Source organism: Nicotiana tabacum, chromosome 9 (genome assembly GCF_000715075.1).
Source record: "Nicotiana tabacum cultivar K326 chromosome 9, ASM71507v2, whole genome shotgun sequence".
NCBI lineage: Eukaryota > Viridiplantae > Streptophyta > Magnoliopsida > Solanales > Solanaceae > Nicotiana > Nicotiana tabacum.
Window position 1 is genome coordinate 52,768,247 of NC_134088.1, and position 25,645 is coordinate 52,793,891.

Consider the following 25,645-nt stretch of genomic DNA (forward strand, 5'->3'; position numbering starts at 1 on the left):
AAAATATATATCAGCATAAGATACAGCTCAACTCTTCTTTGCTCATGTTGTCAAATATTGGGCTCTGCCTAAAGACATCGTTAGTGATTGCTACTCTCGCTTCACTAGCAACTTTTGGACTCAGATCTTTAAGTGCCTCGGGTCCAAGTTGAGCATCAATTCAAGTTTCCATCCGTAATTTGATGGCCAGACGGAGCGGTTCAATGGCATGGTGGAGGAATACCTTCGCCATTTTGTTACCTATTCCCAAAAGAATTGGGTGAAGCTTCCGGATGCTGCTCAATTGTGTTTTAATTCACAAAAGATCTCTAGTACAAATAGAAGCAATTTTGAAATTGTTACCGGACAGCAACCGCTATTCTCACACACTATGAATGCCCCAAACATTTCGAAATCTCCTATAGCCGCTAGCTTCTCGAAAGAACGGAAGCAAAGTTTTGATATAGCGTGGAGCTATCTTGTGAAAGCCCTAAAGTGGATGAAAAAGCATGTTGATCAAAACTGCCGCTTTGTTGAATACCAAGTAGGGGACAAAGTGATGGTGAAAATACCTAAGCGATACCTGTTTGTAGGGGTCTATGACCCTCGCCTATTGCAAAAGTACATTGGACCCTTGTCTATTGAGAAGCGTATTGGGAAAGTTGCATACCAGTTGGACACCCCGGCCTGGTGGATGATTCATCCAGTCTTCCATGTCAGAGGATCCTTCATGGAGCAAATTCATAATACCCAATATTTGAGGCCCCAATTCAACCGAGAAAAGGCATGTAGAAGCTATTCTCGATGATCGAGTAATTCACGCTTCAAGGAAAGATCACCAAGAGTTATTGGTGAAATGGTAGGATTGTGATACGGAGGAAAATACTTATGAGAGGGGAACAAACCTCAAAGCCTACAAGATCCTAATCGATGATTATCTTTCAAGTAAGGCGCCAAGGACGTCGCCAAATCAGACGGGGGAGAATGTCATGGGCGGCTTTCCAGCCATGCTTCATGACCCCTTGGACGCGCCCTATGGCGTCCTACAAGCCTCCCAATGCCTAGTGCCATGGACAGCCCCGTAGTCTTAGCCGCACCAAGTGACAAGTGCACTTGTGCCTATGTCTCCCCATTAATATCCCTCACGAGCGCCCAGCCACAGACAAATGCCAACAACGCCTCTTGGCAGGCCATGCCTCGGTGCACGCCAGTTATCAGCGCAATCGACTCATGCCCTTTGGCCAGCGCCGCGCACTCTGACCCTCATTCTAAAGATAAGATTGCCGCCAATGGACCTGCTTTTGATTTGTAGGAATCTAAGTCCTTTTTGTTGTAAAGTAGCTTTACTTCTTGTATTTTCATTATGAGTCTCTAGCTTATTTATGTCAAGTCTTCTAGCTTTGGTTTTATTTTTTTTAAGCATTATTAGAGGGTATCAAGTAGTCAAACTTTCAAGCAAGCAAACAATTCTCTGTATTGGTATCTCTCTTTCACGATACCGTGTTGCCTTTCTGTAATAGCTTTCATTAATGCAATCAAGCTTTTATTTCATTCTTATTCTCATTTCTGTTCTCTCAATTGCTCTTGATATTGGTATTCTCATACGGCACTTACAGTCTCGTCTAGCATACGGAGGGGATCCCAGTTGGCGGATAGTAACATCATGGACATCGGTTTCTTAGCATATGTTACCCTTCCAAAATATCTCTGGAAGGCGCCAGGAAGGCGCCGCGTAACAATACTTATGCCTAAAAAATAAAAAATAAAGACAAATGCTTAAATGCCGGTAAAGTTTTAGGTTTAGTTGGTGATAGTATGTGGAAGTTTAGCTTTTGCAGAACATTCATATGTTCTTTCCCCTTGAAAAGGAAACGTAGAAAATGCTTGTGCTTTCGAGAAAATGTGCATGGCCAAACACCAGTATATTTGGAAAGGGGAGAGGCAATGACTTATGGTTTCAGAATAGAAAAATAATGTAAAAAAACCTTGTAAGACCGGGGATTCATATGCAAAGATTGGCAATTGGCAAAAAATATGGATAAAAATAAAGGATAAAATAATCCGACATGCCTGATTCAGACCAGCGACCTAAGGATTGCTACGATTTCCAACTACAGTCCTCCGCTCTACCAACTGAGCCGAGGACGTATTTTGGACAACCTTCCTAGTAATAGCCTAACAAATACAATACAAGATACAGTATGCAATTTCGTATCTAAAAATAAGTGCATTGTTAAGTATGTATATACATACTAACATATGTTTCCTAATAAAGCCATCAACTTTTGAAGGGAAAGCAAAGATTTCTTTATAAGACGGTATTATAGAAAAACAAAATATTAATAGGATTGGAAAATAAGTTTGAAGATTATATTATACCCCTAGTGAGGAGAAGCTACATGGTTTGCCAAAAAAGAAGAAGAATATAAATTGAAGAATATTGTTTGAAACAAAATTTCAAGTTATGGAAATTAACTGCAATAAGAAAAATAAGTAAAATAAATTTATTATTTAACTAGGTTTACACCCACGCGATTGTTGGGAAAAATAAGGCACAAATAATGTGCACGACAAGGTAGCAGCGGAATAATATCCAAGTATAACTTTTTCAATCTATTTGAACCAAGAGAACACAAACAAATTCAAGCACAAACTTATACAAGAAGAAAGTATATCAACCAACACGAATATGACAAGGCAAAATAATCAAACACACGAGACACAAAATTTTAAGTGGAAAACCTCTTCAACAAGAGTTACAAAAGTTTTTTAAATTGCACACAAAACAAGTGACGAACCAAGAGCAACAATAGAAAAAGATTGCACCAAAATAATTGAAGAGAGGAGAGAAATCACCCCAAACACTAGCTACTATTCACACCTCCAAAACCAAAGCTATAAGCCTCCAAATTAAATCCCCACTATTGAAGTCCAAGAACTAGATGTTGAGAACTCCCAATTTAAATATGAGCACGATGCATTGGTTAACGAGTCGGGAAATACTATTTGAAGTGAGTTGCTTGAGCGGAGATATTTTGGAGTAAAAGAACACACTCAAGGCATCAAAAACGGATGCACCCTTATGCTTTGTATCTTGTTATGTTTTAGACCTAAAACATGTCACATTTATATGCCTTGGTATTAGTGGGCTATTTAAAAAAGTTGGCTAGGTCCAAAGGACACCTTTTAATCCACATAGGAAGGGAAAGACACAAACAAACTCAACAGTTCTCCCCCTCTGACTATGTACATCCCGGCCATCAAGCAAAGTTTTTCAAACTTTTCTCTTGGCAAAGGTTTAGTCAACATATCGGAACCATTATCATCTGGGTGAATCTTCTAAAATTCAAGCATCTTAGAGTCCAACACATCTCCAATCCAACGGTATCTCACGTCAATATGTTTTGACCTACCATGAAATATAGAAGTTTTGCCAAGATGATTAGTACTTTGACTTTCGCAATAAAGCGCATACATCTTTTAAGCAAAGCTAAATTCCCCTAAAAATATTTTCATCCAGAGCAAGTCTTTACAAGCTTCAACGGTAGCAACAAACTCAGGTTATGTAGTAGATAGAGCAACACATTTTTGCAACCTAGATTGCCAAGCCACAACTCCCTCTACAAAGGCAACCAAGTAGCCTGAAGTATACTTGCGAGTATCAACATTACCTGCCATATCTGAATCAGTATAATCACAAAGAATAGGCTTCCATGTCCCAAAATACAAACTCAGACTAGAAGTCCCAAAAAGATATCTCATTATCCATTTCACTGCATTCTAATGCTCTTTTCCTGGACTAGAAAGAAAACCGGCTAACAATACCAATATCGTGAGCAATATTTGGTATTGTACAAATCATTGCATAGATAAACCGGCCAACAACTGAAGCATAAGAAACTTTCTTCATATCTTCCTTCTCATCATTACTAGAAGGACACTGCTTTGTGCTCAATTTGAAGTGCATAGCTATAACAACCTTAGCTTTATCTATATTAAACCTGTGAAGTACTTTCTGATGTACTTTCTTGTGATAGGCCACAACTTCTTGGCCCTCTCTATCATAGACAATTTGCATGCTAAGAATTTGCCTTGTTGCTCCTAAGTCTTTCAAAGCAAAAGACTTGTTCAACTCTTGCTTCAACTTCTGAATCCTACAAGCATTATGACCCACAACAAGTATGTCATCAATATAAAGCAATAAAATAATAAAGTTATCATTGGAGAATTTTTGCACAAAAACATTATGGTCTGAAGAAGTCATTTTGAAACCCTGTTGACACATAAAAGAACCAAACTTTCTGTACCACTGCATGGGAGCTTGTTTCAAATCATAAAAGTTCTTCTTCAATTTGCAAATATTATTCTATTTTCCCTTGACTTCAAAATCTTCTGGTTGCTCGATATAAGTTTTTTCATCTAAGTCACCATGGAGAAAGCAGTTTTAACATCCATTTTGTCAGCCTCTAAATCTATACTTGCAACAAAGCCTAGAACCACATAAATGGATGACAGATTTACAACAGGAGAGAATATCTCCCCTTTTTCTGATGAAATCTCTTGACAACTAATCTAACCTTGTACCATAGAACTAGGTTGCCATCTTTATGTTTCACCTGAAAATCCACCTGTTTATGGAAGCTTTTCTATCTTTAAGAAGTTTAACCAAATCAAAGGTATGATTATCATGCAAAGATTTTATCTCATTTTTCATAGCATCAAACCACTTTTGTTTTTCTTCATTATCCATGGCTTCTTCAAACCTCTCAGGTTCTGCCCCATCAATCAAGAGTACATACCCAGTAAGAGGATGACAAGATAAAGGTATTTTCTCTCTAGTAGATCTTCTAAGAGAACTCTCTGTAGCATCAATAGTAGTTCATTGTTGGCCAACCACATCATCTTTCACAGGAGAATAAACGATATTGTCACGCCCTAAAACAACATGACCAGCACTTCGTACTCTGCCCGAACCGAGTAAATCATACTATAAATTAATAACCCATCTATGTTCCTAATAGGGGAATGCGAAAGCCTTTTCAAATATAATTATTTTAATAAAATAAAAAAGAAAACATGAATAATGTCTTTAACTTAAAAAGAAAGTTTTATTCATACATGCCATATGAGTAACCATAGAATTACAACCCAAAAATGAAACGACTATTATATACGAAATCTCTATGACACGGAATAAAATATTCAACCAAGGCATAACCTCGGGGCTCAAAAGAATAATAATAATGATAAAGTCCTCCACGAGTACAAGTGTAGAGTCTCACCAAAACGTATCAACATAAAGTGTTGAGATGTCCTATCCACACGGCCCAAGCTGCTTATTTCCAGTCCGTTAAAACAAAAATGGAAATGGAGCCAAAAAGCTTAAGATCCAATCCTAGCATGAATCATGAACCATTTTCTCAACGAATAAAGGGCAAGACATAAGAAGATATAAGATATGAAATAACAATTGATATAAGAAAGAAGCATTTATATAAATTAGTAATTTAGATAATAAAATAAAATAATAAGGTAAAAGATATTTCATAGTCTTTCTTTAGTGTTAAGCTTTACAAAATCATGTTATATTTTTCATATACTAGGAGCACTATGCTATCACCTACACGAAATAAAAGTCAACTAGGTTATGTACCTAGTAGCTAATATCATATACCCTACTTGCTCAGGTCATCTCATCGTTGTGTCGCACTAATCGATTCAGCCATGCTAATAAAATAGCACAATAGTACCCCCATATATGAAGTACTCTGTTATAGTTTCCAATAGTAAGGTAGGTTTTATGCCTATACCAACACGTGTAGTTTCATGACCTAATGAGAAAACGTTTCCAAGGCAAATGTCGATGAACTTAAGTAACTCCCAAAACCTTTATATTTATAAATTATGATTTTCATAGCCAAATCAATTATTTGTGAATAGTTAAATATAAGATATTTCACAACTCATGTATTTTCATTTCATAAATACTACAAGTGATATTCCTCCTTCATTGAGGTTTAAAACTAAAATAATATTGCGTTTCAAAAAAATAATATTTATAGCACTTAAATGTAATGATTCGACCGGTCGTTTTGAATATTTACACTTCGCACGATTGTTTAAGGGTATGAGTAGCTCCGTATGATGTACTTTGACTTGTGTGAATCATCGGTTTTGGGTTGCAGGTATTTTGGAATCGAATTGGAAGAAAGAATTTCATTGTTGGAGCTCTAGATTTGGGAGAGTTGACCAAAATTTGACCCTTTAGCATTTGACCTTGGATTGGAATTCTGATGGTTCCATTAGCTTCGTTAGATGATTTTGGACTTAGAAGCATGATCGGAATGTAATTTGGAGGTCCGTGGTAGAATTAGGCTTGAATTGGCGAAATTGGAAATTTGACGATTTCGGTCGGCAGTGAAAAATTTGATATCGGAGTCGGAATAGAATTCTGAAAGTTAGAATAGGTTCGTAGTGTCATTTGTGACGTGTGTACAAAATTTGAAGTCAGTCAGACGTGGTTTGGTTAGTTTCGGCATCGGTTGCCGAATTTGGAAATTTAGAAGTTCTTAGGCTTGAATCTGAGGGTAATTTGGTGTTTGGATGTTGTTTTGAGTGATTCGAAGGTTCGACTAAGTTTGTATGCTAATATATGAGTTGTTGGTATTTTTGGTTGAGGTCCCGAGGGCCTCAGGGTGATTCCGGGTGGTTAACGGATTTGTCGAAGTTGGACTTTGCAGCTGGAGCTGCTGCTTCTGCTATTTCCGCACCTGCGGAAGAAAGGGTCGCAGGTGCGAGGCCGCTGGTGCGCGTGGAGAGTGCGCAGGTGCGGGCGACACTGGGCCAAGGCTGGGAACGCAGGTGCAAATAATTGGCCGCATCTGCGAGCCCACAGGTGCGAGGCCTTGAGCGCAGATGCGGAGATGAGGAGTTTGGCTGGTTTCGCAGATGCGCACCTGGAACCACAGATGCGAGTCCGCAGGTGTGAGGAAGGTGTACGCAGGTGCGGAAGCTAGGTGATTAAGTGAGTTGCGCAGGTGCGGCTTCTTGGACCGCAGGTGCAGTCGCGCGGGTGCGAGAAAATGGCCGCAGGTGCGAAAAACCTGGGCAGAAACCATAAATAGAACCCTTCGCGAATTTTGGTCATTCTTCACAATTTCAACTCGGTTTGTGGAGCTTTTGGGAGAGATTTGAAGAGGGAATCAAGGAAATTTCGTTGAGGTAAGTTACTTGAGCCCTATACTTGTATACTTGTGATTTCCCGTTGTTTTAATCATGGTAATTATTGAAAATGAGGTATTAGGGCTTGAAATATTTGGAAAGTAATTTAAGGATTTGAAGGACCAAACGATATCGGATTTTGATGAATTTGGTATGGTTAGACTCGTGAGTGAATGAACTTTCTAGTTTTGTAAATTTGGTCGGATTTTGAGACGTGGGCCCAGGGGCCGGGTTTGAGCCAATTTCGAGTTTTGGTCTAATTTTGTAGTTTTTCTTGTGGAATTCATTCTATTAGCGCGTATTGATGGTATTGTACTGATTGTGAATAGATTCAGAGAAATTGGAGGCCGAGTCTAGAGGCAAGATCATTGTGGGTTAGAGATTTGACCAGTTTGAGGTAAGTAACGATTGTAAATCTGGTCCTGAGGGTATGAAACCCCGGATTTCGTATCATTCTACTATTTTGAAGTGACGCACATGCTAGATGACGGGCGTGTGAGCATGCACTATTGGGGATTTGTGACTTGGTCTGTCCCGTAGCAACTGTAAAGTTGCATACTTTGTTGAAACCATTTGATACTTATATGTTTTAGAAAGAATTTCTGTAAATTGGGCTGAATGCCATGTTTGGGCCTTGCGCCAATGCTGTTTGGACCCTTAGGTGCTGTTTCTTACCATCCTCTCATTATTTTCGATTGAAAATATATACTCAGTCATGTTTATACTTGTTTACCCCATAACTCAGTTTTATGACTCTATTTTGATGCATATAAATATTTTGGGCCGAATGTCCTATTTTACTGAAATGCCCGAGTGGCTTGAGATATTTATGACTGAGTGAGACCGAGGGCCTGATTTGTGAGGATGAGTGTGTATCGGGGCTGCCCGCCTGCAGCATACTTATGACTGCGTGAGGCCGAGGGCCTGATTGGTGAGGATGAGTGTGGATCGGGGCTGCCCGCCTGCAGCATACTTTATTATTATCGCACGTGAGTTGTCCGTGTAGATTATAGCGCTTGGGATGAAGGAGCCCCTCCGGAGTCTGTACACACCCCCAGTGAGCGCAGGTACCTACTGAGTGCGAGTGCCGAGTGCTGAGCGACTGGGAGGCATGAGTGATTGTGAGGTATGCCCATGTTGCAAGAGTGATTGTGAGGTATGCCTGAGTGGCAAGAGTGATTGTGAGGTATGCCCGAGTGGCAAGAGTGACTCTGAGGTTTGCCCAAGTGGCTGTTTATGATTTCATCATTTTTACTCACCTTTGCATTGAGCCTTTGTTTGAAAAACTGTTGGAAAAATGTCTTTAAATGATTTTTTTTACTGGAACTGGGTTTAAACGAGATGTTTGATTCAAATCCTGATTTTTAAAAGCATGTGGTATTTTACTGACATTTCCTGATATGAACGTTATATGCTTTATTGCTCGTCACTACTGCTTAGTCTTTATTTATTGTTGTTACTTACTGAGTTGGCGTGCTCACGTTACTCCCTGCACCTTGTGTGCAGATTCAGGTGTAGCTGGACACGGTAGCGGTTATATTTAGTGTTCTGGTTGCAGATTTTCTTGAAGATAGCAAGGTAGCTGTTTGGCGATCGCAGCCCCTGCTCTTCTCCCTCTTATCTTCCTCTAGTAGTATTTAGCTATTTTCCTGGCTGAGTTAGCCTTGATATTGTTAGACAAATTATAGTAGATGCTCATGACTAGTGACACCCCGATGTCGGGCTTTTCTTTTCCGCCCTTCTGTTTTTCTTTGATTTGAACTCTTTAAATGGAGGTTTTATGTTAAATAACCATGAAATTATCTTTGAAATGAAAATATCAGTTTTTGTTTGGAAATGAGTCGGCTTGCCTAATTCCACGATAGGCGCTATCACGACAGATTAGGTTTTTGGGTCGTGACATTAAATCTTTTATGATGCAAGAATGTTGTACAATCCTAACTCCCTCATCCCCACAAGTTAGGACTCACATTTAGAATTTCTATTTAAATCGCGTTTCACTATGAGTTTCGAGAATAGTAAGTTTCAACGTATCCCAAATCACTTTCCAGCTTTACCACAAATGATCCAATAATGCCAACGAGTCATAATCTACATATATAGACTCACATAATTAAACAACGCATCACAACAATATCAACTACGTCAACTAACTATCTAACACTTAGGTCAAATTTTATAAGTATATTAACAAATTTTATTTTATCATTTGAAATTCAATCCTTGAATTTTAACTCCAACTCATTTATGGGATCTAGTCCTTTCATTAGAAATTCAACACGACATTGTTCAAGCAAGACACAACACTATTCACCATTCCTACCAACCAACCCTTCATTTTCAAGACTAGCTTCTAGGGTTTCACGAATAGATGTTTAAATACAAACATATCTTTATAAATATACTCTACTACGTCCATGAAGCATAATACATAATATAAGAATGAAAAATTACCTCTTTATCGAACCCTAAAAGCTTCAAGATTTGAGTTCTTGAAGTGTTGAGATTATTTTCGAAAATCTATGAATTCCATGATATTGGAGGATTAAGAGATGTAATAAATAAACCGAATCTACTAATGAAACTATGAACTACTCACCTTAAGGTAATATTTATGGGGTAGGAGTTCTCCCTTCTCTCTAACCTCCAAAGACTTGATCCAAAATAATATAGTTCCTTCTCACCCGAAATGCTTATTAAAGGTTCCAATTAAAGCATAACAGCAAGGGACTCATCGCATGCTCATCGCGCATGTGTCACGACTCTAATTTTCCTCCGTAGGATGTCGTGATGGTACCTAGTCACTAATACTAGGTAAGTCTAACACTTATTGAATATAAGACAGAATTTAACCAGAAATAACTATTAAGCATGAAACTGAAATTTTTATAGTAAACCAATAAATCCCATGTGCAATATAATACCCAAAACCGGTAGTAAAACTCATAAGCTCTACTGAGTTTATTAGAAAATCTCTAAGTACAACTGTTCCGGAATAGAAATAAACTGTACAAATAAAATTTCAGAAGGTGACTCCAAGGCCTGCGAATGCAATAACAGGTTTACCTTGAGTCTCCACAGCAATGCCCGATCAGCTAGATAATGATCAACAAACATCCGAGGTACCTGGATCTGCACAAAAATGTAAAGAAAGCGTAGCATGAGTATACCACAGCGGTACCCAGTAAGTATCAAGACTAACCTCGGTGAAGTAGTGACGAGGGATAGTCAAGACATGTACTAGACTAAATAACCTGTACAAGTATGAATGTGAAACTAAGAGGAAAACAATGTCACTATAAACCTAAGCATGGTAAAGTTAATAAAACAATACTCACAATAAAGCCCTAAAAACAACGATTAATAATAGGGGCAATCATGTAATAATAGCCATAGAGTAATCTGAACACAGTTTAGGTCCGGTGAAATCATGTAGTGGGAACAAGCAACAATTCAATAAGAGCAACCGCTTCTACATAAGATTTGAGGTACTTCACCTCTTAGTCACACTTGACGGGTCCCGATTCGCGAACCCTAATTACTTGGCATCTCGTGCCCACATTAAAATTCATAACCGCACAGACGACTCACGTTCCAAGGGACTGACAGTATCTCATATTCGCACGGACAACTCACGTGCCAACAATAACAGTGACTCATAACCCCACAGACAACTTATGTGCCAATTGGACAACTCGTACACCAAAGGCAAGTAAACGAGAGTACATGTAAATGGTCAATAACATCAGGATTCATCTCTTTTTAAACCGAAATGGGTGATTAAATACGTGTATGCTTGTGCAAGTGTTCTATCACAATTCAAGTCAACAATTAAGAGTAGAGACAATAAATGGCACATAAGAAATGATCACCACAAAATGTACAAGGTAAAACTCACTCAAGGTAGGCACACAACTACTCAAATATCTTCAATAACAATGCACCCAGGCCATCACAAGTCATCACAAATAATTCTCTGACATAGCCCACCCTGTCTTGCCACATGCGCAACAATAAAGTAAATGCCCGCCTTGTCTCGCCGCACGAGTATAATAATATTCCCACCTTGTCTCGCCGTATTCACAAACCCACATATATAGCCCTCCTTGTCATGCCGTATGTGCAAATATCAATAATAACAACAGTATGGATAACTCACGTGCGAACACCTTGACAATCCTCTCAACAATATCACGTGTACCAAAATATAACAATACAATAAAATGACTCAATACATGTGCCCATATGCCACAACGTTTCTCAAAACAATTTCAATACTACAATCACGCATAACTCTCGGCTCAACAACACTGAGTACAACAACGATAACACAAGAGTACGACAGGTAAATCAACACAAGAACTTCAGAACACAAAGAAACGGAGGAACGAGCTCCCAAAGAAAGACACAACAGGGAATAATGGTCTCAACAAGAATAGCTCAACAAGGAAGAGATAATGTGTAACAATGATTTTACAAAAGTAAACTTTGACAATAAGAGAGATAGCATGAATCAATAACCCCAAATAAGAATACGTCAACAATGATAGGAATAACAAACTTCAATTAAGGTTAAGCAATTACGGAAGAGATAATAATAACTGCAATTAACGTTAAGCAATTACAAAAAAGATAATAATAACTACAGTTAAGGTTAAGCAATTATCGAAAAGATAGAATGGCAATAAAAGAGGTGACAATTTTAATTAAGGCACATAAGAGTTTATTGGCAGTAAGGGTAGAACATGAATCAATCAACTTCAATTAAGACATGTAAGGGTGAATTTAGTAAATTAAGGATTTAACATGATTAGACAATTTCATTTTTAATTGAGAAAAATAACCTAAGAGCCTACAACAGTCAAGTTCCCACAAATAAGTCTGAGTACGTACTCGTCACCTCACATACACGGCCTTCACATGACACAATTAGCATAAATGACTCAAATCCTAAAGGGTAGTTCCCCCACACAAGGTTAGGCAAGATATTTACCTCAAGAAGCTAGACCGATACTCTAAAATGACCTTCTTGTGTAAAACAACCTCCGTACGGCTCAAATCTAGCCAAAATAACTTCATATCATAAATAAAACTCATAGGAAACAATTACAGATAATAAAACTTTGGTTTTTAATTAAAACTAAAAAGTAAACCCAAAAGTCAACCCCGGGCCCGCACCTTGGAACCTGATAAAATTCACAAAACCCATACACTCATTCTGATATGAGTCCAACCATACAAAATTATTAAATTCCGATATCGAATCGCCCTTCAAATACTCATTTTATATTTTTGAAAGATTTTAGAAAATTCTCATTTTCTTCCATTCAATTCACTAATTCATGATATAAATAGTTATGAAATCATGAAATATAATCAATTTCGGATGAAAAACACATACCAAATAAAACTCGTGAAGAACCCCTCGAGAATCGCCCAAAACCAAGGCTTCAAACTCAAACGTGATAAAAATGGCCAATCTCGAAATATATGTTCTGCCTAGGCTTTATCGCACCTGTGACACAATTACCCACTTCTGCGACTTGAACTTCGCATCTGCGGAAGCAACTTGGCCCAGCACCCTCGAATCTGCGACCAAAAAATCCGCTTCTGCGGTCGCGTTTCTGTGCTCAAGGACCACACCTGCGATTGTGCTGGTGCGCAAAAAATGTCCGCTTCTACGACCTCACACCCATCCTCATTTTTCTGCTTCTGTGTTCCCTTTTCTCCGCACCTCTGCCCTGTGGTCCGCAGGTGCGACCACACCAGCTCTGCCCAAACCAGCCTCACCCAACATGCTCTAAATGATCTGAAACTCGTCCGAAACTCGTCCGAGCCACTCGGGACCCTGTCCGAATATACCAACAAGTCCCGTAACATAACATGGACTTACTTGACGCCTCAAGTCACATCAAACAATGTCGAAACTATAAATCGCACCTCGAATCGAACTTATAAATTTTAAAATCTTCCAACTTCCAAAACCCGTGCCGAAACATATCAATTCAATTTGGAATAACCCCAAATTTTGCATGTATGTCCCAAATGACATAACAGAGCTAATCCAACTCAGCCTGATATCAATAAAGTCAACCCCTGGTCAAACCTCTCAACCTTACAAAATATCAACTTTCCAAATTTTTGCCAAAATGCATCAATTCAACCTACGGACCTCCAAATCCAAATCCGGACATATGCCTAAGTCCAAAATCACCATACGAAGCTATTGAAATAATCGAAACACCATTTCTGGGTCATCTACACAAGAGTTAAACTTTGGTCAACTCTTACCGCTTAAGTGTCATGACCCAAAATCCCACCACAGGCGTCGTGATTGCACTTAGTCTCTAAGACTAGGTAAGCCGATTAGTATAACAATTCAAGCCATTTTTTTTAATAATCTAAAACATGATATCTAATACAAGTATCAAAACAAAAGTAGAAATAAGCCTACGCGGCAATAATCATAACAACCTCCCACGACTAGTAATACAGAGTCACGAACTCTAGCCGAATACATGGTATGATCTCAAGGATCAAAATACAATACTATTCAAATGATAACTGAAAGTACAACATAAGGAAAAGACTCCAAGGGACTGCGACGACCAAGCAGCTCTACTTCGAATCCTTGCACTCAACAAGCTAACTCTGCCCAAATCCGATATCTCTAATACCTGGCTCTGCACAAAAATATACAGAAGTGTAGTATGAGTACACCACAGTCGGTACCCACTAAGTATCAAGACTAACCTCGGTGGAGTAGTCACGAAGTACATTCAAGACACTGACTAGTCAAAATAAACCTGTGCAATATAGCAGTTTACAACTAATAATGGAAGGCTGGAATCAGTGAATGGCAGCAAAATCAACATGTACATATAAGCAGTAAAGCAATAAGAATACCGGGAAAATATCATTAAAGCCAAATAAGGAACACAAAGGACAACCAATTAATCAAGTTGTCTAATACCAGTTTCATAATGAATTCACTCCGTGATACCTCATATCATAGTCACAAGTCCCGGGTCTCAACCCGCCATCATATACTCACGGCACCTCGTGCCCACATCTCAAAATTACAACTGCACGGACAACTCATGTGCCTAAATCACAAACTGCCTGGCAATAGTCACAGGCTCACAGTCATAATCTGCTCGGCATGATCACATGCTCACGATTAAAATCCTCCCAGCATAATCACAGGCTCAATAGCAACATGAAACGGATAGTACCAGAATGCATGGTCATGATAAATAAATGTCAAATTTCGTACTCATGAGCTAGTTTAAGTAGCATACTATAGTGTATGCTTGTGCAAGTGTACTACTGCAGCCCAAACCAACAAGTAATATCAAGGATATTGAATAGCTCATCGAAACAACAAGACAAGTACGCAAAGTGTATAACAAACACAATAAGTGTCACACCATCACACGAAATTCACCAACACAATGTCTCCAAACCATCACACATCATCCCTGACATTTGCCACCCTTATCTCTCCTATAGACACCCTTATCACTCCGCTCTGACAATATCATTAGCCACCCTTATCTCTCCTATATCCACCTGTATCACTCTGTATAATAGCCACCCTTATCACTCCGTCCTGACAATATTTTTAGCCACCCTTATTTCTCATATAGCCATCCGTATCACTTCGTATATTAGCCTTCTTTATCTCTCCGCCCTAACAATAACACAATAGCCACCCATATAACACAGTACATTCAACAATAGTGAAATGCCACCCTTATGACCTGTATAATATCAACAGTGAATTGCCATACTTATACTCCTTATAACAACAACCTAAATCAAACAACAATTCACATGTACTATCATCGCAACAACACAACATAATCAACTCGTATCACAAATGCCTGTAGGCTAGAACCTCTCCAAAGGTTCCACGATATCAATAATTTCACAACAGATAGCCCACGACTCAACACCATATATATGAAATCTCAATAGCAACAACATCTCTTTTAAACACCACTTCAAGTAAAATAGATTAATGTCTCTTGATACCTTCAATTTCAATAAATTATTTAAGGAGAAACTCAATATTAAAGTATCTTCATCAAATGGCAACTCAACAATAAAAGAAATCACGTAAGGGTTAAAGTAGTAACAACTCCAAATATGCATATAAAACAACCTCGGCAAGTAAAGAATGTGACATATAACGACCATTTCCAATAAAGCGTGTAATAGTGAACATGTGCCAACAATTTCTAATTAAATACATAAAAGATGCCTAAGAGTTTAAATGGACATAAATTTCACATATAAGCCCAGGTATGTACTCGTCACCTCGCGTACACGGCTTTCACATTACACAAATAGCACAAACGACTCAAATCCTATAGGGTATTTCCCCCACACAAGGTTAGGCAGAATACTTATCTTGACAAAGTAAAACCGATATTCTAAAATGACTTCCTCACTTGAAACAACCTCCGGACGGCTCAAATATAGCCAAAGTAATTTCATAACATAATTAAAACCCATAGGAAACCATTACGGATAATAAAACTTTGAATTTTCAATTAAGACTAAAAAGTCAACCCAAAAGTCAACCCCGGGCCCGCACCTCGGAACCCAATAAAATTTCATAAAATACGAACACCCATTCTGATACGAGTCCAACTATATAAAAATTATCTAATTTCGATATTGAATCGTATTCCAAATCTTCACTTTACACCTTTGAAGGATTTTATAAATTTCCCAATTTCTTCCATTTAATTCACTAATTAATGATGTAATCATGTAATATAATCAAAAGCCAGTCAAGAATGCTTACCCCAGTTCACATGGTGAAATTCCTCTCCGAAGTCGCCCAAATCGAGCTCGAAAATCCAAAAGTATGAATAAAACCTCAAACTCCCGAATATAAGCTTCTGCCCAGGATTTCTGCTTTTGCGAACAGGATTTGCGCACATGCGCACTTGCATTTGCGAGCAAATTCCTGCATCTGCAAATTCCACCCAATAGAAGATCTATTGCACATGCGGAATTTTTCTCCGCTTCTGCGCAAGCACAGGTTCGAGGAAGCTATCGCTTTTGCGCTACCTTTGCTTCTGCGAAGCCAAATTCAGCTTCTGCGGAGGCGCGGAGGCGCCCACAATGCCGCTTCTGTGAGATTCTCCAACCGGCCCAATTTTCGCTTCTGCGCTCCCCTTCTCCTCACCTGCACCCATTGGTCCGCAGGTGCGACCGCACCAGAAGTTCTGCCAACAGCCTTAACCAAAAAAATGATCAAAACGATCTGAACCTCGTCTGAAACTCATCCGAGCCACTCGGGACCCCGTACGAATATACCAACCAGTCCCGCAATATAACTCGGACCTACTCGAGGCATTAAATCACATAAAAAAACTTTGAAATTATGAATCGCACCTCGAATCAAACTTATGAATTTTCAAATCTTCCCAACATCCAAAACTCGTACCGAAACATATCAGATCAATTCTGATCGACCTCAAATTTTGCACACAAGTCATAAATGACATGACGTACCTATTACAATTTCTAGAATTGAAATCCAAACCCGATATCAACAAAGTCAACTCCCGGCCAAACCTCTCAACCTTCCAAAACTTCAACTTTCCAATTTTTGCCAAAATACATAAAATTATCCTACGGACCTTCAAATCCAAATCCGGACACATGCCTAAGTCCAAAATCACCATACAAACCTATTGGAATATTCAAAATACCATTCCGGAGTCGTCTACACAAAATTCAAACTCAGGTCAACTCTATTTACTTAAGCTTCTTAAATAAGAATTGTTCTTCCAAATTGATCCCGAATCATCCGAAAATCGAACTCGACCACACACGCAAGTCATAACAAATATTACAAAGCTGCTCGAGACCTTAAACCACCGAACATGTCATGCCCTGACCTCGTGGAGCGCGAATGGCACTCAACCGAGATACTCCGGTCAAGCAAGCCTGCTAGATACTTTCTACCCCACCTGGCACATGAATAGAGTGGATATGTATTCCATTATTTAAACATTGAGAGGATTTAATGATCAACACCAATTCCATTACCATTGATAAATTTATTTATAATTCCCAAAATACATTACACATTCCTAGTTTGAAGTGGAATATGTGATACAAATACAACATTTTCTAGTTTTGACTTTTCCAACACCAATGTATAACCCACGGTATGTCTATGGAGCCTCTACTTGATAGGAGTAACAAGATAGTGATGTCGACAAGGCCCCAGCTATACCTCAAAATGCTATACACATGAAGCCAAAAGACACAAGACCCTGATATGAAGTGGGGCTCACCAAGTCAACTGAGAGGAAGATGTACTGCTATCACTGATCGATGCCACCTGCTATGGAACCACCTGCATCTATTAAATGATGCAGCGCCCCCAGCAAAAAGGACATGAGTACATGTGGAATAGTACTCGTATGTAAGGCAGATAGAACAACATATGGAAATATGGTAACTCAAATAAGAGGCAAATGAAGTACATCAAGAAACTACGAAACGACCCATAGAATCACATGTCAAGTCTTATTATACTTAAATTATTCTGAACTTCTTTTGGGATCAAGTGTGCCATATGAACTATGCGTGGGATACAAAATATAATGTAAATGTAACTACATGTACAAACAAGGGCAATGGAAGTGACACCTATTCTTCATGTTGCCTATGCGTCTCACTAGACCGTCCATAGCCCTCTCTTACTATTCACCTTTGCGTTTCATAGACTGTCCATAGGATCTATCCATACTACGCACCTATGCATTTCATAGACCGTCCATAGGGTTCATTCATATTATACACCTATGTGTTTCATAGACCGTCCATAGGTTTCATTCATACCATTCACCTATGCATTTCATAGATCGTCTATATGGTTCATTCATACCATACTCCTATGCGTTTCATAGACCGTCCATAGGGTTTATTCATACCATTCACCTATGCGTTTCATAGACCGTCCATAGGATTCATTAATATTATACACCTATGCATTTCCTAGACCATCCATAGGATCACCGATATTATACACTTATGCGTTTCATAGCCCGTCCATAGGGTTCACATGACACATCATTATGCACATGACCATATATAAACTAAAAGCAACATGATTAACATAACATTTAAGTTCGTAAGTTTTCGGATCATTTGAATACTTCATGTTCATGCTCAGCATGGAGAAAAATATCTAATTATATTAGCACATGTATGGTGAATTAATAAGTCAGTTTCAATGGCACATGGCCCAAATTCATTTTCCATAAGATTCATCATCGATTAGCATATGATATCTCTCTTTTATCTCGTTATATACTCAATTGTCATCTTAAGTCATTAGCTAAGTTTATCATTTTTGGGGATTTAACATCAAAGTCATTTGCATTTATTATTTTAGAAGCATACCTACTATGATTGAAACCATTAAAACATACAATACCTCATAATTCTCATTTTGGCAAGCGGCCACATTTCATGTTCATGCTATCATTCCTTTTTCTTGCCAGGGGTGACCACAGAACATTAAGAGCATTTAAAACATTTAGGAACACCATAGCCTTTACTTATGAGAACGTAGGAGCGTATAACACATTGGAAATAGAAGTACAAATACGTTCATCTCATAACCTTTCACACCATATATCACTTCATTGGTACTCTCAACCGCTCACAATATCATTATTTCATTGGCTCCCTTAGTCATACATATGATTCTTCATTCATGAAATGGTGGTCGTATCTCATATTCCACACTTTCATTTCTTTACTTTCAAGGATCATCATCATAAACATCAACATATAGAATATTCTAGAAATCGTAACTCTAAATTCTTTAGTAATAAAGGCTTTAAACACAATGAATTTCTTTCCAAAGAAATGGAGCAGAATGATTGGCAATCGAAGCACAAGTTAAAATCTTAAACGAGTAACACCCTATTTATTCTTGAACTACTTTTCCCCAAAAGGGTAATACACAATTTCAACTCATGAATATGTAAGAACTCAAAACATATTGGAACAATACCTACCAAGCATAGCATTAGTTAAAACAATCACATTTGGACATGACGTGAGTACATAATCTTTTTGGCAAATCTATTTTCGAAGTCAATTTGGAACAGTTGGATCAAGGCTCATTTCATAATCTTCCACACATCATTTCATTTCATTGGCACTAGTGGCCACAATGTAATATCATTCCTGGCACGTTGGCTATATTTCATTTTTCATGCTCACCCCTTTCATTTTTAAACATTATCATGGGTTATCAACAACAAGTCATTTCTAATCACGACTTTAAATACACATATGAGCAGTTAAGAGTCTTAAGCACATTGAGTTTTCTTCCATAATTTGGCATAATAACTTTCATTTGAAACACGACTCGAGTTCATAACATTTTAATACATAGTCCATACTTTGAATACATTCCCGAAGGATAACATAACATGATTAGAGAATCCAGAACACATTTTGAACACATATCATTTGGCACAAAGTTTATTCGGCATAGTCAAATATATAATGAATAACTTGGGATATGAGAAATAAGGAATTGGTCCATCATATTTGAGACTTTCGAGAACATCATGAGATTCAATTCTAAGAGAGGAGTTTAGCCAACATACCTTTCTTGAGCTTTCTTTAGATTACTACAACATTCCGGATATCCTAGCAACTTCGATCTTTTAGAGAGATGACAAAATAGAACCATAATTAGGGAGATATTTGTGAGTTCAACTTATTTAAGCATTTCATCAAATACTGGGTGTACAAATTTGACTACAAGGTTCTTCTACAATATTTCCTTCACTCCACAACCAATTCAATACCAATAGTTTACTCATATTAACTCAATTACATCCCCACCATCCTCATAGCTACATGCATGCATGAATAACAACTCTCATACCCAAGAATCACATTTCTCATTACCTACTATCAGTCCAAATCCCGAAATTTAGGGCTAGAGTAGAACCTTACCTATTAGATGAAGATCTTGTGGATTTCTCCCTTGAATCCCCAAAGCTTGAGCAAGAATTTGAAGCATGAAGATGTTGGTGCCCTTCCTTCTCTCTCTAGAATAGCTCTCTCCTCTCTCTAAAATATCAAATTTTATCTTGTAAAATGACCCCCTAAGGCCTTATATCAAAATTGGGCCGGATAAGAAAATTTCCAAAACTGACCCCCGAAGTCAATTATGTTGTGCAATTATGTGGTAGCAGAACGGATATGTGGCCAGCAGAATTGATATGTGTTGAGCACAAAGGCCACAAAATGGTATGTCAATTATGTGGTGCAATTTCACGGTAGCAGAATGGTTATGCGGCCAGCAGAATAGCCACAAAATGGTTTTCAAGTTCTAAATTGGGTCTGGTCCGTTCCACGATGTAATTTCGCGGTAGTATAATCATTATGCGGCCAGTAGAATCATTATGTGTCCAACAAAAATAATTTTCACAATGGATTCCTTTATCTGTTCCACTCCATGACGGATCTGCGATCCGCGGAGTAATTTTGTGGTCACATAATGGAGCGCAAAAATGCTAAGTTCTACAATAATTTTCCTCCAACTACCCAATGTATTGTACAACCCAAAAAGTCCATACCGCGGCTCATTTTCTACAATCTTCTAACACATTAGCCTACCTCGGCACCACGAAACCCTGGGTTCTAGGTAAAAGTTTAGGGGCCTTATAGAAAAGAACACTAATTCTCAAAACGACCTGTCGGGTCGGTACATTAAGCTTCAAAAAAAAGAATCCTACTTCCAAATTGATCCTGAATCATCCGAAAAACCAAACTCGACCACACAGGCAAGTCTTAACACAAAATACGAAGCTACTCGAGGCCTTAAACTACCAAACGGGATGCTAATTCTCAAAATAACCGGCCAGGTCGTTACATTCTCTCCTTTTTAAAATCCTTGAATGTACTCATCATACATATACTCGCGTGTGATCCCATGTTACCCCAATATACATAGGCCCGACAACACCACCACAACTGAAAAGTATTCCTTCCACCCACACTGGTAAACCTTAGAACCAAATTTCTCACCATCCGATCATTTCCAAAGGACCTAATTTCCACATCAACACACGATATCATCTCCAACCAGATGTAACAACTCATGCCTACACCCACTGGGTAAAAACATATGATGTAATACACTACACATATGTCCATAACAACATCCCTGATCATAATAGCTGCCCACAATCAAATACCGCACCGGTAAATAACCTCATCTCATCTAAAAACTCATTCCGGACCTCGTGAAATCATTCATTTGAGGTCTTATTTTAAGGTATTTGAATCATATTATATTCATATATTATGTTTTGAAGTCAAACAAGTTGTAAAACAAAGTCGACAAAAGTTGTCACAAGATACGTTCATAATCTTACTAAAATTTGGGTCTAATAGCACTAAGCTTTTTCTCAGTATACTTCGATATTATGGGGAGCTCCACCCACCAAATTGAATATCTACGAGTCTATTTTCCTACATATTAATATATTCACATTTTAGCGAGACTGAACAGGCAGCCCCTATAGGACCCATTTGGTCGTAGCCGACCTTCACCTATTTTTATCTCATTTTTGAGATGAGATTTGCTCATGTTTGGACGACCTTCCATCCTCACACTCTCCAAACCCTCCCAAACAGTTCCCCCAAATCTCCAAACAAATTCCAAAAAAATACACCATAATACAACTTCAAGTTAGCCTTAAGAAGGAAGAACACCTCTACAAGATTGTGTTGTCACATTAAGGATTGTTGTTAGCTAAGAGAAGCTTGGATTCGATTTTTAGTTGTTTCATAAGGTAAGTATATTATCTCCTTACTTGTGCTTAAGTTTAATTCCATATTGGTGAGGTTGTTTGAAGCAAAATACTACAAGATAGGAACTTCTGTGCAAATTTTTGTTGCATGCCGAGTTGGTTTGATATGAATCAGACTTTTGGTTGGAAGCTTAGAAGCTTAAGAACTTACGGAGTTAAATTGGTGGTTTGATCATCAATTCATAGATGTGATGATCTTATATATGTATGGAGTCTTCGGATAGGTCTAGGCAGAGTTCACAGACTTGTTGGTGTGATTGGATGGGGTCCAGGGTGGCTCGGGTGAGTTTCAGGCCACCCGGAGCACTTTTAAAATTAAAGAATTTTGTTGGTTTCAGGTGCTTCTTCATGATCACGGAGGTTGGATCAGGATCGCGGAGTGCATTTGAGTTGAGCAGAACTTTCTCCTTCGCATTCACGACACAAGGGTCATGTTCGCGATGGGTGACGCCGACTAGCCTTTGCGTTCGCAACCCGAGCATCACATTTTCTTGGTAGTGAGGTAGTCTGGGGATGGTCATGTCACGCCCCAACCTCGGGAAGCGCGACCGGCGCTCAACCAAGTGAACCCGGTCGAGCAAGCCTATTAAACCTTTCCTACCAGACTCATTCATAATCCAAAAAGGGATCGCATCACCATTTGTAAAATAGGGAAGAGATCAGTTATATAAATATATAAATGTTGCTAGTTCATTTTTCCTTATATATATATTATGCCATAGTTGGGTTTTCAAAATACAACTCGATCCAACGACCACCCAACATACATACATGACCCACATAAACGTCTACGGAGCCTCTAAGGGTACAAAAGAGTAACGTGACAATGCTGGTAACAAGGCCCTGACTATACCTTAAAATATGAAAACTTATACAAAAGAAGGACTACATGACCCCTGGGAGAAATGAGGCTCACCAAGACTGGTGTGAGGAGAGGAAGAGAGCACACTATCTGCGATCGGCACTATCTGCGATGGAACAACCTACATCCATTCAAAGATGTAGCGCCCCCGGTAAAAGGGATATTAGTACTGTCGAATAGTACTAGTATGTAAGGCAAACAACAATCTTAGTAGAATGAACAGTGAAACAAAGAGAAGGCAGTCATAATAATCAATAAGTACTTCATAGAAATACAAAGAAACACCAAGTAAGGATCACATAGTTTCCAATTCAATCTTTCCATCTTTTTCGATTAATAATCTTTAGTGCCAAAGCGACAACTCAAAATGCCACCGTGTTTTTACACGGAGTCAGGTCTCGGCCCGACCGGCTAAGCCATCTCAAGTGAGACATATCCATATCCACCATGTAAATCACTAATTCCAACACAAATGCCACCATATGTACAACATGGCGTCCGATCTCGGCCCGATCGGCTAAGCCATCTCACTTGAGACATAACCTCTTTTAATTGTTCACTCAATTCACATTTCTTTCCCATCTTTCGTTACATGGCACAAACAGCCTCATTTATTAAGTAATTCTTGGCACTTGGGAACATTTTACAATTCAAGTTTTTCCCTTTTTATTCGCTCAAATAACATCATAATTCATGTCGATAAGTACCATCACATAAGGCATTGCACACATAAAGGAAAGAGCTTGGAAAATCATAATTATGTTTTCAAATAGCATGATGACATGGTAACCATCTAAAATAATTAGGGAACATAAATCGTTCAATCCAACACACTAAGGCAAACAATTCTAGTATGATCAAGTTGGAACTTACACCAATTATTCGGACACCAGGAGTTCGATTCTAAGAAGAAGAGAGTTAGCAATACATACGTCAATTGTGCTTCTTTAGACTCTACAATTATCTGGAACCCTTAGCAACCTCAATCTATTTTAGCAATACACAAATTAAACCCAGAATAAGGAAAACGTTCATGGTTCTAGCTCACTTTTTCCCCACACTCTTTATCACACATGCATGCAAGATAAACCACCCTCATACCCAGGAAGTATCACCCTAGTACCCAATTATAGCTATGTTTGAAATTAAGAGCTGGGGTGATGAAGCCTTACTTTTTAGGAAAAAGGGTGCCCCGACACAAGTCCGTAGTCGCATATGCGACCGCATAATAGTTATGCGGTCTGCAAAGTGACCGCAGAAATGGCCCTCAGGGGCCTAAACGTTCGGGCCAGATACGCGACCAGTATGCAGTCCGCATATTTATTCTGTGGTCGCATAATGCACCGCAGAACTCCCTCCGTAGAAACCCAAGAGGAATTATGCGACCAATATGTGGTCCACATAGTGATTATGCGGTCCTATAATCAACCGCAAAACTAACCTCAGATTGGCCAAACTTTCTGCTTCACTTTGCGGCCATTATGCGATCCACAGAGTGATTATGCGGCCGCATAATGGGCTGCAGAAATGTGTTCATCTGCTAAACATTTTTCTCTAAGTCTGTAGGGTACTGTTCAATCCAAAAAGTCCGAACTGCGGCGAGCAAGCTCGCCGCGAAGAATTTCTACTATAGTAACGCGGGAATCTATCTTGGCACCACGAAACCCCGAGTTTTTGGTTAAATATTTTATGGGTCCTTACATCCTCCCCCACTTAAGATCATTTACTAGAATGAAGTTCAAGGTTTACTTAACACAGTTTCAGTTATGCCACATACCATCAGCCCCAAATTTGCCTAACTTCCTAACTTCCTGAAAATGTTGCCAGAGTTTCCTTTGTATTTAGGCCTATCCACCTGTCAGAGAGCCCCGAAAGCACACCTTAGCAACATATATAGAATTAAATGACATAACAGAATGCAAAATAACACCAACCGAAGCCTCATGGGGGACATATAACTAGAAAGGAGTGTCTTTATATTAGCCGAACAAGTGATACAAACTTTAGGGGAAACAACTTCATAAAATTATTGCATGGCTATTCAAATAAATGAGGGTACTTCTCTTTCATTTCATTCTCAGCTTCCCAACTTGCTTCTTCGACTTGCTGGTTTCGCCATAATACTTTTACGGATGCAATTTGTTTGTTCCTCAACTTTCGGACTTGTCTGTCAAGGATAGCAACCGGAATCTCTTCATATGACAGTTCTTCACTAACCTCGATGGTCTCAACCGGCACAATAGCGGACGGATCTCCAACTACCTTCTTCAACATGGACACATGGAATACCGGGTGCACTAATGACATCTCAGGTGGTAGCTCAAGCTTGTACGCCACCTGACCTATCCTTTGAATGATTCTATACGGCCCTACATACCTCAGACTTAATTTCCCTTTCCTTCCAAACCGCATGATCCCCTTCATGGGAGATACCTTCAAGAACACCCAATCATCTTCCTTGAACTCTAAGTCTCTGCGACGAATATCCGAATAGGATTTTTGACGACTCTGAGCAGTTCTCAACCCCTCTTTTATAATCTTAACCTTTTCCATAGCCTGATGCACAAGGTCTTGTCCTATTAGTTCAGCTTCTCCAACCTCAAACCACCCAATCGGTGATCTACATCTTCTACCATACAAAGCCTCAAACGGCGCCATCTGAATACTGGCATGGAAGCTGTTGTTATAAGAAAATTCTATGAGC

At 38.8% G+C, this 25,645-nt stretch overlaps 1 protein-coding gene across 1 annotated transcript; it reads left to right on the top strand.

Moving 5' to 3' along the window:
* The first annotated feature begins 208 nt into the window (after positions 1-208).
* Positions 209-787, top strand: LOC142163905 (uncharacterized). The gene has a single exon (XM_075221058.1). It carries the CDS (start codon positions 209-211, stop codon positions 785-787), a length of 579 nt encoding a protein of 192 aa, XP_075077159.1.
* Positions 788-25,645: the final 24,858 nt, after the last annotated feature.

Bases quoted from the DNA above. Each gene is read 5' to 3' on its own strand.
- LOC142163905 (XM_075221058.1), top strand. From the start codon at position 209: ATGGTGGAGGAATACCTTCGCCATTTTGTTACCTATTCCCAAAAGAAT.